Source organism: Copadichromis virginalis, linkage group LG16 (genome assembly GCF_057382275.1).
Source record: "Copadichromis virginalis isolate Kocher_CV1m ecotype Utaka linkage group LG16, C_Virginalis_male_GT1.1, whole genome shotgun sequence".
In the NCBI taxonomy this organism is placed as follows: domain Eukaryota; kingdom Metazoa; phylum Chordata; class Actinopteri; order Cichliformes; family Cichlidae; genus Copadichromis; species Copadichromis virginalis.
In genome coordinates this window covers 9,314,038-9,326,622 of record NC_140633.1, presented here as the reverse complement: position 1 = coordinate 9,326,622, position 12,585 = coordinate 9,314,038, and the positions used below count along the sequence as shown (strand labels likewise).

Genomic DNA, 12,585 nt, shown 5'->3' with positions numbered 1-12,585 from the left:
GAGAGGCCCAGACTTCAGTGTAAAACTAGGTCGCAGGCTGACAGGAACTGCATGCTTTTGCAAAAATAGGAGCTGCAGGCAGAAAGTGAAACTAAGTAGAGTGTTTGTTCAAAACTTAAAGTTTGTGTGACGTCTAGAGGAAGTATATAAGTAATCAGGCTTCCTGTTTCTGCTTGAGACTTGAGCTGGCGTTTCTGTGCTAAGTCTCCATTTTCCAGAAAATGTAAAATTAAAGATCATTTTTTAAGTTAGACCACTTTGAGCCGTGTCTTTCTTGGCCGTTGAAGAATGCAAAGAACTGGATTTAAAAACTGTCAGATCAGCTGTCAGAGTCTGCTTTGCACCTTTTGTAGAACATTTGATTTCAAGAAAACCTATTACATGCCTTTTATGTTAAAAAAAATCCCCTCTGTATTTCAGTTTGTACTTTCATTTTAATAGATGACACCATCCTTCCAGCTGTGGGGATGTCAAGGTTTGATGGGCTAGCTGAAGGAAAAACCCAGAGGCTCAAATTTTTTAGGGATTAGATGGGGGTAAGATTGGCTATTTATCAAATAGCCCTATCTCTGAGCTCCGGCTTGGGGGAATCTCACATTCCACCTGGCTTTAAGTGATAAACGGATCAGATTGTGTTTAAACTGTCTGGTGTGTGTGTGTGTCTGTATTTGTGTGTTCGTTTGTGCACGATCCCCAATTTCCCGTGCACTGGTTTTCTCACGGTCTATAATATGTTGGTCTTTTCCAGATTTGATTGGCCTCTGTACTGGCCTAATAGCAACTCAAATCAGTTGGGGTGCCGCTTCGCTCTTCATGCATGCTGGTTGTGTGGGAAGAGGCTGAACGGTTAAAAAACTGTGAGATGGGAGAAGATAGAAAGGTTATAATTTATGTCTGGGTGAGACAAATGTCTCAGCCACTGTCCTCGTCCCTCTGGCAGTCATGGGCATTAATCCATCTGCTTGCCGATTGCAAAAGGGGAGGAAAAAAAAAAGATCGCAATCATCGTTCATCAAGTCCAGCTTGGGGCCCACGAGTCAACCCTAGGGAGGAGGCTTTCATATTCATCCTGCATTATTGTCCCTTATTTGCCCCGCCGCCCGGCCAGACAGTTATGAGGGGAAAGAAGTAAGCAGAGAATATAAAACCACTTGTGCACAGGAGGATAAATGTCAGTCAACGAAGACCTCCTCACTATAGCGAAGCCCTTCTAAGAGAGTAAGCAAGCTCACGGTTCACAAGCTATCCTCCATGCTGCTGCATCAAATTCAGCCTTGCTGTGCTTTTTTGTTGTTTTTTGTTTTTCTAACAAGCTTTTGAAGAGACATTTGTGATGTGGGGAAAGGTTTATATTCATGTAATGCTTCTCAGCAAGAATTTCAAGTGATTTACGCTCTACATTAAACTCTCTGAACTGAACACTAACAGCTCCTGTTTTTAGCGTTAGGCGCATAATGCTTCTGTGGAAAGAATTCTCTTGTTATCTATTCCTGCACCGCACGTTCTTGTTTTATGGTTCGTGTCATCTGCTCTGTTTTAATAGTCTAATTTTATGTGCAGAGTAAGTCACCGTTTTAACTGTCTGACGTTTTTCAAATGACATTAGGTTCTATTGTCTGGATGTTTTCCAGAAGATATTTACTGTGTAACGTTGGGGATGCGTCGTAGCCCTTATAGGCTGCCCATCCTCTGCAGTCGCTTCGCTGTTTCTAATTTCTTTGACTTTGATTGGTTTTTCATACACATTAAAGTCTGGGTTGCATTTATGCTATTAAAATATAGCTTTACTTTCTTCAGAATCAAATGTGGCTACAGGCTAAATGTAGTTTAATGCCACTGCTCTTTTGAACTGAGCGTGCTGATGACCAGCTGCTTCTCTGCTACTGCTGTGGCTTAAATGGTTGCACTGAAAGGCCGAAAGCCTGTCATCTGACAGAGAGGGGCGAGACAATAATTGTTTAGATGGGAGAATTACTTTGAAACAGTCTCTCCTCCAAGGTGCTCGTGTTGTTGCACTTGTACGGAAAGACACAAAAAAATGTTCAAAGTGTGTGAAGATGCGAAGCGAAAGACACATTTTGCCTACTTTCGTACCATTTGGCACTTCGGTGTAGTCAATCATGGCCCGAAGTGGGAAAATTGTCCAGCAAAAAAAAAAAAAAAAAAGGTTTGGAGGGTTTTGGACTCTAACGAGTTTTTTTTTTTTTTTTTTTTGTATGAAGCGCACATTGGCATGCAGCGGTTTGGTCTGGTTTGTTTGATCTGGTCAGAATTTCTTTAACTGTGAAGAAAAGTGAGGAAAAGATGAAATGCTTTCTAAAGGGTCAAATTAGGAACAATGCAGTTTTGTTATAGCCGAAGAAGACGAAGGACTCTTCAAAATAGCAGAAAGAAGAAAAGAAAAAAATCTTGAAGTAAAGCTTAAAGAAGATATTTTGTAACACAGACACTGGACTTGAGTTCTTGTTATCCGTCATTCTCACTGTAAATGTTTCTGTGAGATGAGACTTGAATTGAGGTCAAACATGCAAATGTTAGCTTAGATCATTACTTTCTCAGTTGGCGATTGTGCATTTCACCATGTTTGTTCAATATCAGATTTTTTTTACAGTGTTTGATGTTTGATCATATTTAAATGAATAATTCCTTCTATAATGAAGTGTTATCTGTGACAAACTACGATTGAGCTCACAGTTGAAGCAGTGTTTCTCTTTATGAAATTCTTAACCAATAATAGAATAGAACTCCCATTTTATCTCTAAAATTAGAAACATCCTGTCTCCTCGCATACAAAGCCTTGAATCGGGCCCAACCTTATCTTAACATCTCTATTGGGGCAATATCATCCCAACAGAATGCTTCACTTGTCATGATCCTGGGTCTGCTGACCCAGCGTTTTGTGTTTAGTTTATGTAGCCTTCAGGTTTCCTAAGTTCATCGTTATCATGCCTAGTTGTTTCCAGTTAATTTTACCCCTCGTGTTCCCACTATGTTAAGTCTATCATGCCTAGGTGTTTCTAGTTATTTTCCCCTCGTGTTTCCACTATGTTGTCTCCCCTGCTTTTCATGTATTTCATGTCTGTGGCTTATGTTGTCAAGTTCAGGTTGTCATGTCTATATCTCACTGTGTTTCCTGTTTTATTGTGAAGAGGTCTGGCGTGTCTGTGTTCATCATGTTCAGTTACTCTCCCCCTGTGACGTAATTATGTTCATGTGTCAGCTGGGTCCCCATGTGTTGCCACTTCCCTCATTATCCTCCTGTGTCCATTTAGTCTGTGTGTTCTCAGTCATTCTTTGTCAGGTCGTCCGTTGTACTGGTCCGTTGTATTCGTCTGTTGTACTGCTCATCCATGTCTCGGCTCCAGGTATCCCTGTCAGTTCATTATGTTTAGAGTTTTGTATGTTTCGTTTTAGTTCACCCAGTTTAGGTCATTGTTTAGTTTTCATCGATTCCCTATTATTTTGGACCCTCGTTTCTTGCCTTAATAAACGGCTTGTTTTGTTATTCATACCTCATTTCGGTCTGCGCTTGAGTCCTTCCCTGCAACATACGGTCTGCCCTAGCCAGACCGTGACATCACTTTCAGACTGCAGGCTTACGTGTGGCTGCTGGAGTATTTAAAAGTAGAGGTAACGTTAAGTGAATTAAGTAGAATTAATCTCTGTCTCTCTTCCTTAACCCATAGCTGCTCTCCCCTGAGCCTGGTTCCACCGGATGTTTTTTCTTGTTAAAAGGGAGTTTTTTCTTCCCACTGTTGCCAAGTACTTGCTCAGAGGGGTTTGGTGGATCGTTTACATTTTCTCTCTATTATTGTAGGTTCTTAACACTATAAAGCATCTTGAGACAGCTGCTGCTCTGATTTGCCGCTATATAAATAAAATTGAACTGAGATGAATTGTGGTTCAGATAATATCCGATGCTTTGACAGCACTTAAATAGCTTTTTTTGCCTGTTTGGAATGTTCGAATTGCCAAAATTAGCGTATAAGTCTTCATTTCATCAAGTTTCTCAAACTCAACCCTACACAGGTTGGTGAAGGTTACAAAGTTAAGAATTCAGAGTTTTTCTAAAGGCCCGCTACAGTCCAACAACAGCCTGGCTGTGCCATTATAGCAGCTCCTTGTGCCAACAACCTCACCTCCACAACTCCTCCAACTGCAATTTCTTAATTACATTACTGTCTTCTGAAAGCCTTCTCCTGCTTTGCAGCTTTGTAGGTAAGAGCTGTTGAGAGTGCTTGGCAGATTTGTAGAGGAGCTCGTTGCTGCTGACTCTTTAAACAAGATTTGAAGAGTCAGCGCATTTATAAACCTTTGACATTTCCATCACCTGTCCCCAGAAATAACGCCAAACAAGTCATAGCCCTAAATAGCTTAATAACCTCTGAGACTCTGTAAAGTTATCTTAGATCTCAAATCCAAATGTTTTTCCTTTTTGCACAGACTTTTTTAATGACCTCAGTGAACTGCTGTCTGTGATCTGTGTTGATTTTGACTGTATTGTATTGTATCTTTATTTGTTTCAGACATATAAAACAAAAAACAATATATACACACTACATATATTTTCATTTACAGATACGAATATATATGTAGATATACACACACACACACACACACACGTATGTGTTCAGATAAACAAAAAATATATAATGAAATAAAACAAAATCGTCTGACATAATGTAACAATGTTTGGTCTGAAAAGGAGTAGGAAGAAGTATGAACATACTTATTAATTCCTACCCCTGCTCAACATCTTATTGATCCCACATAATTCACCTAATTCCCATCATCACATACTCCACACGATACACGAGGAGAACCTATATAAACTTGGCTACCGTGACTGATATAATTTGGATATAATTTGATATTTTTATACATACAATGGGTGATCATCTTTATCGGTATCATATTCTTCCAAAATCAGTTTTCGAAGTATTTTCATGAACTTACTAATTCCTGAGCATTGCTGTAGATCTATAGTAAAACTATTCCACAGTTTTACCCCATAAATAGTGACACAAAAGGTTTTAACCTTTGACCGTGCTTTAAGAATCCTTAGATTCAATTTCCCCCTCAATTCATAGTCTCCTTCTCTGTCATAGAACATCCTCTGTATATTTCCTGGTAACATATTGTATCTGGCCTTGTACATAATTTTTGCAGTTTTATATTTTATAAGATCCATAAACTTCAGTATTTTTAATTTCAAAAACATGATGTTAGTATGGTCTCTAAATCCTGCTTTATTAATCATCCTGATTGCTTTTTTTTGAATTTTACATATTGGTTGAAGTGCAGTTTTATATGTGTTTCCCCAAATTTCCACACAGTATTCCAAATATGGCAATATAAGTGAACAATAAAGTACCCGGAGTGATTTGGAAGGCAAAAAATATTTAACTTTACTTAGTACGGAGATGCTTCTTGACAGTTTGGCTTGTATATGCTTTATGTGAGGTTTCCAGCAGATTTTGTTATCTATTATCACACCCAGAAATTTTGTATCCGAAACTTGCTCTATTTCAACATTGTTTACTAATAATTTTGCTCCTGCATCTTTTTTACAATTTCCGAATAACATAAATGTAGTTTTTTCCAAATTTAATGATAGCTTATTTCTATCAAACCATGTTTTCAGTTTAATCATTTCTTGTGTGACAATTTCCAAAAGCTGATGTAAGTTCTCTCCAGCACAAAAAATATTTGTATCATCTGCAAATAGAATAAACTGTAGTATATCTGATGTTCTGCATATATCATTGATATAGAGGATAAACAGCTTTGGTCCCAATACTGACCCCTGCGGAACTCCACAAACAATGTCCATACACTCTGATTGATATTCCCCAATTTTCACAAATTGCTGCCTGTCTCTCAAATAACTCTTTACCCATTCTAACACCACTCCTCTAATGCCGTAGTACTCCAGTTTATCAAGTAATATGTCATGATTAATTGTGTCAAAAGCTTTTTTTAGGTCAATGAATACACTAACTATACATTGTCTTTTATCTATATTGTTGGTGATATTTTCGATCAGTTCCATTAATGCCAATGATGTTGATCTATTTGATCTGAAACCATACTGACTATCCGTTATTATTTTGTGTTTATCTATAAATTTGTCAAGTCTATTACTAAAGACTTTTTCCAGTATTTTTGAAAATTGAGAAAGTAGAGAGACAGGCCTATAATTTGTGAATTGGTGTCTGTCACCATTTTTAAACAGTGGTGTTACTTTAGCTGTTTTCATTTGTTTTGGGAATGCACCAGTTTGTAAGGACAAATTGCAAATGTGTGTTAAGGGTTTGGAAATGCCCTCTATCACTCTCTTAACGATTTCCATATCAATGTCGTCAGAGTCTGTAGAGTTTTTTGTTTGTGATTTCCCAACAATATCAATGATTTCCATTTCTTCCACCACCGTTAAGAACATTGAATGAGGATTGCGGTCAATGAGTCTAGTTTCTTTCTCTACAGAATCTGTTATATCAGGAATTGTTTCAGCCAAGTCTGGCCCAACACTTACAAAGAATTTATTGAACTCATTTACCACATCTCTCATATTAGTAATATTTCTATCATTATTTGCGAAATACGAAGGATAGTCTGCCTGCCCCGAGCCCTTTTTGATGATGGTATTTAATGTTTTCCAGATCCCTTTAATATTATTTTTATTCATAATCAGTAATTTTTCATAGTATTCCTTTTTACATGACCTTAAAATACTCGTTAATTTATTTTTATATTTCTTGTATTTATTTTCAGCTTCTGTGCTTCTGTTCATTATAAATTCTCTGTATAAGGTATTTTTCTTCTTACATGCATTTTGCAATCCTTTTGTAATCCATGGGCACTCTGCATATTTTTGTTTTTTACTATATTTCTTTACTGGGCAATGACTATTATATAACAGTTTAAATTTTCCTAAAAAAATCTCATAAGCTTTATCAATATTTTTTTCCTTATACAGCATCTCCCATTCTTGCTTGAGTAAATCACTTTTGAATGCGTTTATTGACTCTTCTGTTCTCACTCGTTTGTATTTTGTGTTTTGCTGTTTAACCTTCCTGTAATTGCTGTTATACACTATAAAAACAGGTAGATGATCACTGATGTCATTAATTAGGAGACCACTTATGGTTCTATTTTCTATTTCATTAGTAAATATATTGTCTATTAGGGTTGCCGACTGTGCTGTAATCCTGCTGGGCTTAGTGATCACTGGAAAAAAGTCCCAAGCTATACATTGTATTAATAAATTCCTCTGTCGCTCTCTGCTTGTTTGGATTTAGTAGATCTATGTTAAAATCCCCACAAATGAACATGACTTTTTGATTTGTCCTAATGAATGTTTTATCTACCCACTCCTTAAAAATTTCAATATTAGAATCTGGTGTTCTATATATACAGCTTACAATGACATTTTTCTCTTTTCCCATACTAATTTCTATTGTTACACACTCTAATATATTATCTACCGCCACCGTCATTTTTTCTACCATCTTGTATTTTAAATTTTTATCCACAAACAAGGCCACACCACCGCCATTCTTATTCTTTCTATTTGTAAGATTTAATTCATATCCATCTATTACAAAGTCCTCTCCTTTCTGTTTATTAATCCATGTTTCAGATACTGCAATCACACTGAATGGATGTGTAAATTTGCTTAAATATTCCCTTATTTTGTGAAAATTTGCATATAAACTTCTACTATTAAAGTGGATTATAGATATTTTGCCGTCGACCTTGACAGTTTTGTTGAATTGTTCTTCAGTATGATAGTAGCAGGTATTTTTGATGTTAAAAAAGTTCAGTTCTGGATCAATGTCCTGCTCTGTGAAGTGTGTTTTGTATTCCATGTTTACTGGTGAATTTATCTCCTGATTAGCAATCCTTTGTGGTAGCAATGTATAATTCCCAGATAATGAATTAATTGATTGTTTCATCCTTGAATACGTTACGCTTTAGCTTCCGTTGTTGTCTTCTATTACCTGCTTTGATGACTGTAGATTGTTTGTCCCGCTCCTTGCCTTTGTAGTCAAGTGACCTGTTAATATTTTTCCAGATCCTGGATGCATTTGATGACCAGCACCTTGGCTTCCTCCGGTGTACCGTTGAGCTTTATAAATATTTTACAGTTTGCAGTCCAGGTGTTCTGAATTTTACCCAGTTTCTTTAGGTATCGTGCTTTCTTCGCTATGTCAGCATTGGATTTGGTTAGATGGTCATTCATGTAGACGTTCGATCCTTTTAGTTTCCTCCCCTGCTTCAGCAGTGCATTCTTGTGTTTCCTGTTTACAAATCTTATGATGATAGCTGGTTTATCACTAGCATTTCTCCTGGGCAAGGGGTGGCATGCCTCGATGTTATTACAGTCCAGGTCGATCCCTTTCGACTGCAAGAAACCAGCTACTTGTTGCTCCGCAGAGCTCCCATCCAGATCTCCTTGCTCCTCTTTACTGCCAGCAGTCACAGCCCGAGCATATGACCGGGGTTTTATGTACAGCCCTGTGATGATCACGTCGTTCATTCTGGTATATTGCTCCAGGTCCGCGACCCTGCTCTCCAGATAGACGATCCGTTTCTCCTTCTCTGCATTCTGGTTACGTAGCGACCTTATTTCCTCGACTAAGTCTAGGATATATTTCTGTTGTAGCTTGATAGCCGATGTTTCCTCAGTTAGAAAGTCCAATGACTTTTTGATGTCCTCAATTTCATCGGCGTTCGGTGTTCTCTTAGGCCCCATTGCTTGTTGTCTTGCTCGCTCCGTTCACCGTCTTGTCACTGTCGATTTACTTGTTGGTGCCCCGCCAGAGGATCCTGGGCCCAGTGGCCGCTGGAGGATCCCGGGCCCGGTGGAGCAGCAGGATCCTGGGCCTAGTGGCTGCTGGAAGAGCCTGGGCCTGGTGGCTGCTGGAGGATCCTGGGCCTGGTGGCTGCTGGAAGAGCCTGGGCCTGGTGGAGCAGGAGGATCCTGGGCCTGGTGGCTGCTGGAAGAGCCTGGGCCTGGTGGCTGCTGGAGGATCCTGGGCCCAGTGGCTGCTGGAGGATCCTGGGCCCGGTGGCTGCTGGAAGAGCCTGGGCCTGGTGGCTGCTGGAAGAGCCTGGGCCTGGTGGAGCAGTAGGATCCTGGGCCTGGTGGCTGCTGGAGGATCCTGGGCCTGGTGGCTGCTGGAGGATCCAGGGCCTGGTGGCTGCTGGAAGGGCCTGGGCCTGGTGGCTGCTGGTCAAACTTAAGCTCTCCTCTGTCTGCAGCAAACTCGCAGGCAGCAGCTTCTCCCCCCTCGCTCACCGACTGTGTAATTATTGTTGGGGATTTTAACATCCATGTGGACAACCCTCAGGACAAAGGGACTAAAGACCTGAGTAACACTCTGTTACATGCTGAGTCAGCCCAAAGTTGCCCAGAAGCCACACATAATAGAGGACACACTCTTGACCTACTCATCTCCAAGGGCCTGAGCATTTCAAAGGTTACTGTGTCTGATGTGGGCGTGTCTGATCATTACTGTGTTTTCTTTGAAAGTAAAATCTCAGCCCACATAAATATATCAACAACAGTGATCACAAAAAGATGTATAACTGAACACAGTAGTGCAGTTTTTAACCAGGTCTTCCCATTAACACCTGACCTGTCCGGAGGGTCAGTCAATGAGCTCGTCAATAGCTTCAATGCTAACATGTTAAATGTAATGGATACAATTGCTCCCATTAAGGTGAAGGTTATCTCTGGAAGGAAAAAGTCTCCATGGAGAAACTCCACACTAGTGAAAAATGAAAAAAGAGATTGTAGGAAAGCTGAGCGCAGATGGAGAAAAACAAACCTCCAGGTTCATTATGACATCTATAAAGAGAAACTTCACAATTATAATTTACAACTGAGGAGTGCAAGGAGGTCCTACTTCTCTGACATCATCACTAAAAACATAATGCTCGGGTCTTATTTTCTACAGTTGACAGGCTAACAAACCCTCCTGTGTCAGTGGCAGCTGAACTTCATTCGACCATGGCCTGCAATGACTTTGCCAAATTCTTCACAGAAAAAATCCAAAAAATTAGACAAGCAATTGGTACATCAACAGCAGATCCAGAATATGTACTGTGTCCACCGAAAAACTGTTTAAACACCATCAAACAGTTTGACCCTATTAACAGCAAAGACCTGGAGGACATCTTAGGTCAACTGAACTCCTCCTCTTGCTGTTTAGATGTCCTGCCAACAAGTTTTTTCAAAAAGGTCTCAAAGACTTTGGAGTCAGACCTGTTACAGATCGTCAACTTTTCTTTATTATCAGGTGTGTTTCCAGAATCACTAAAAACTGCTGTAATAAAACCTATACTGAAAAAGGACAATCTTGACAAGACACAAATGAACAACTACAGGCCGATCTCAAATCTCCCATTTTTAAGTAAGATCATTGAAAAAGCAGTTTCTCAACAGCTCAGTTACTTCTTAAAACAGAATAACTACTATGATGCCTTCCAGTCAGGTTTTAGACAGAACCACAGCACTGAAACCGCTCTGACAAAAGTGTTCAATGACATATGTCTGAATACAGACAGTGGAAAAATGTCAGTCTTAGTTTTACTGGATCTCAGTGCAGCATTTGATACAGTTGACCACAACATGTTACTCAAACGACTGGAGAACTGGGCAGGTCTTTCAGGAACTGTACTAAACTGGTTCAAAACATACGTAGAAAACAGGAAATACTTTGTATCAATAGGTAACTTCACATCTGAGCAGACAAGTATCACATGTGGAGTTCCCCAAGGTTCCATCTCGGGACCCCTTCTGTTTAACATTTACATGCTCCCACTGGCACAGATTATAAACAACAACAAAATAAACTATCACAGCTATGCAGATGACACACAAATATATATCACAATGTCACCAGGAGACCAAGGCCCTGTACAGGCTCTTGGTAAATGCATTGAGGAAATTAATGACTGGTTGTGCCACAATTTTCTCCAGCTAAACAAAAACAAAACTGAGGTAGTAGTCTTTGGCGCCAAAGAAAAACGATTACAGGTCACCAGAGAACTTCAATCTATACATCTAAAAACCACAAACCAGGCGAGAAATTTGGGTGTAGTGATGGATGCAGACCTAAACTTAGAAAAACACATTAAGACAATAACAAAGTCAGCTTACTATCACCTCAAGAATATTTCAAGGATAAGAGATCTGATGTCTCAACAGGACCTGGAAAAACTAGTCCATGCATTCATCTTTAGTAGGCTTGATTACTGTAACAGCATCTTTACAGGTCTACCTAAAAAATCAGTCAGACAACTACAGCTCATTCAGAACTCTGCTGCTCGAGTCCTCACTAAGACCAAAAAAGTGGACCACATCAGTCCAGCTCTGAGGTCCTTACACTGTCTGCCTGTCCGTCAGAGGATAGACTTTAAAGTTCTGATGCTGGTCTATAAAGCTCTGAATGGTTTAGGACCAAAATACATCAGTGACCTCCTGACCCAGTATGAACCTTCCAGATCCCTCAGGTCATCTGGATCCGGTCTTTTATCAGTTCCCAGAGTCAGAACCAGACACGGAGAAGCTGCATTCAGCTTTTATGCTCCTTATATCTGAAACAAACTCCCAGAAAGCCTCAGATCAGCTGAAACACTCAGTTTATTTAAATCCAGGTTGAAGACTCACCTGTTCTCAGCTGCATTTGAATAAAGCACCAAATCCACACTTTAAGCTTAAATTTCAAAACTTACATTTAACTACTGATTTTATCTGTTTTGATTTTATCTGTTTTGATTTTATATACTGTTTTGTTTGTTTGTTAATTAGTTTGTTTGTTTGCTTGTTTTAATAAATTTTAAATCATGCTTTTTATTTGTTCTTGTTTCTAATGTCTCTGTAAAGCACTTTGAATCACCTTGTTGTTGAATTGTGCTATACAAATAAACTTGCCTTGCCTTGCCTTTTCTTTTTTTTTCATCAGTTATGCAAATCAGTATCTTCACAGTGCTTACAATGTCAAAAAAGAAAGATCTCCTTAAAGCCTTTTGGAGGTCAGTTTATATTTTATTGATTTAACTATTCATATTAGGAGGTACCCAACTCCTCACACTTTGATGACACCTTCACTGACCCATTATGAGCTGTTGGAAAATGAAGGATTAGTTTCTTGAAACTCATTTTCGTGAAAAACAACAAACAAAGCAAAAAAAAAACCAAGAACAAGAGAAACGGAGCTCATTTCACCCTCGGCTAACCCATCTTTAGCTGGTAATGACTGTCTTGTAGTTCACATCAGAGTTTGATTTTCACACAAACACAAACCTCGCAGTAATTGAGCCTTTAAAACAAACTTTTTTTGTTCTTTGCCAATAATTCCATGAGCCTGTGTGTGTTTAAGGGATTGATTTAGAGACTTTTAATGATCTGAGTTGGCGTTCAAATCATGTTCATTCCTCCCAGTTATGGGGACACCGTTCACACACATACAAGCTTTGTTCACACATGCCGTGGCTTTGCGTAATCCCGGGATCATGTTGGATTCTTTAAATCAACTTCAGGTCTGTTTACATAAGACTGTGCAGCTAAAGGCG

General features: G+C 39.2%; 2 protein-coding genes across 4 annotated transcripts in view; one reads left to right on the top strand and one right to left on the bottom strand.

The window, feature by feature from the left end:
• The window catches only part of sema5ba (sema domain, seven thrombospondin repeats (type 1 and type 1-like), transmembrane domain (TM) and short cytoplasmic domain, (semaphorin) 5Ba), a 200,121-nt gene that overhangs the window by 96,431 nt on the left and 91,105 nt on the right, over positions 1 to 12,585 (top strand). The gene's annotated exons all lie outside the window — the stretch shown is intronic.
• On the bottom strand, positions 7,880 to 8,774 carry LOC146690233 (uncharacterized). Its single transcript, XM_085435165.1, has one exon. The coding sequence runs from the start codon at positions 8,756 to 8,758 to the stop codon at positions 8,063 to 8,065; it is 696 nt and encodes a 231-aa protein (XP_085291291.1). The 5' UTR covers positions 8,759 to 8,774; the 3' UTR covers positions 7,880 to 8,062.

What these genes read in the sequence shown, in the direction of transcription:
- LOC146690233 (XM_085435165.1), bottom strand. Translation starts at nt 8,758, where the DNA reads ATGGGGCCTAAGAGAACACCGAACGCCGATGAAATTGAGGACATCAAA.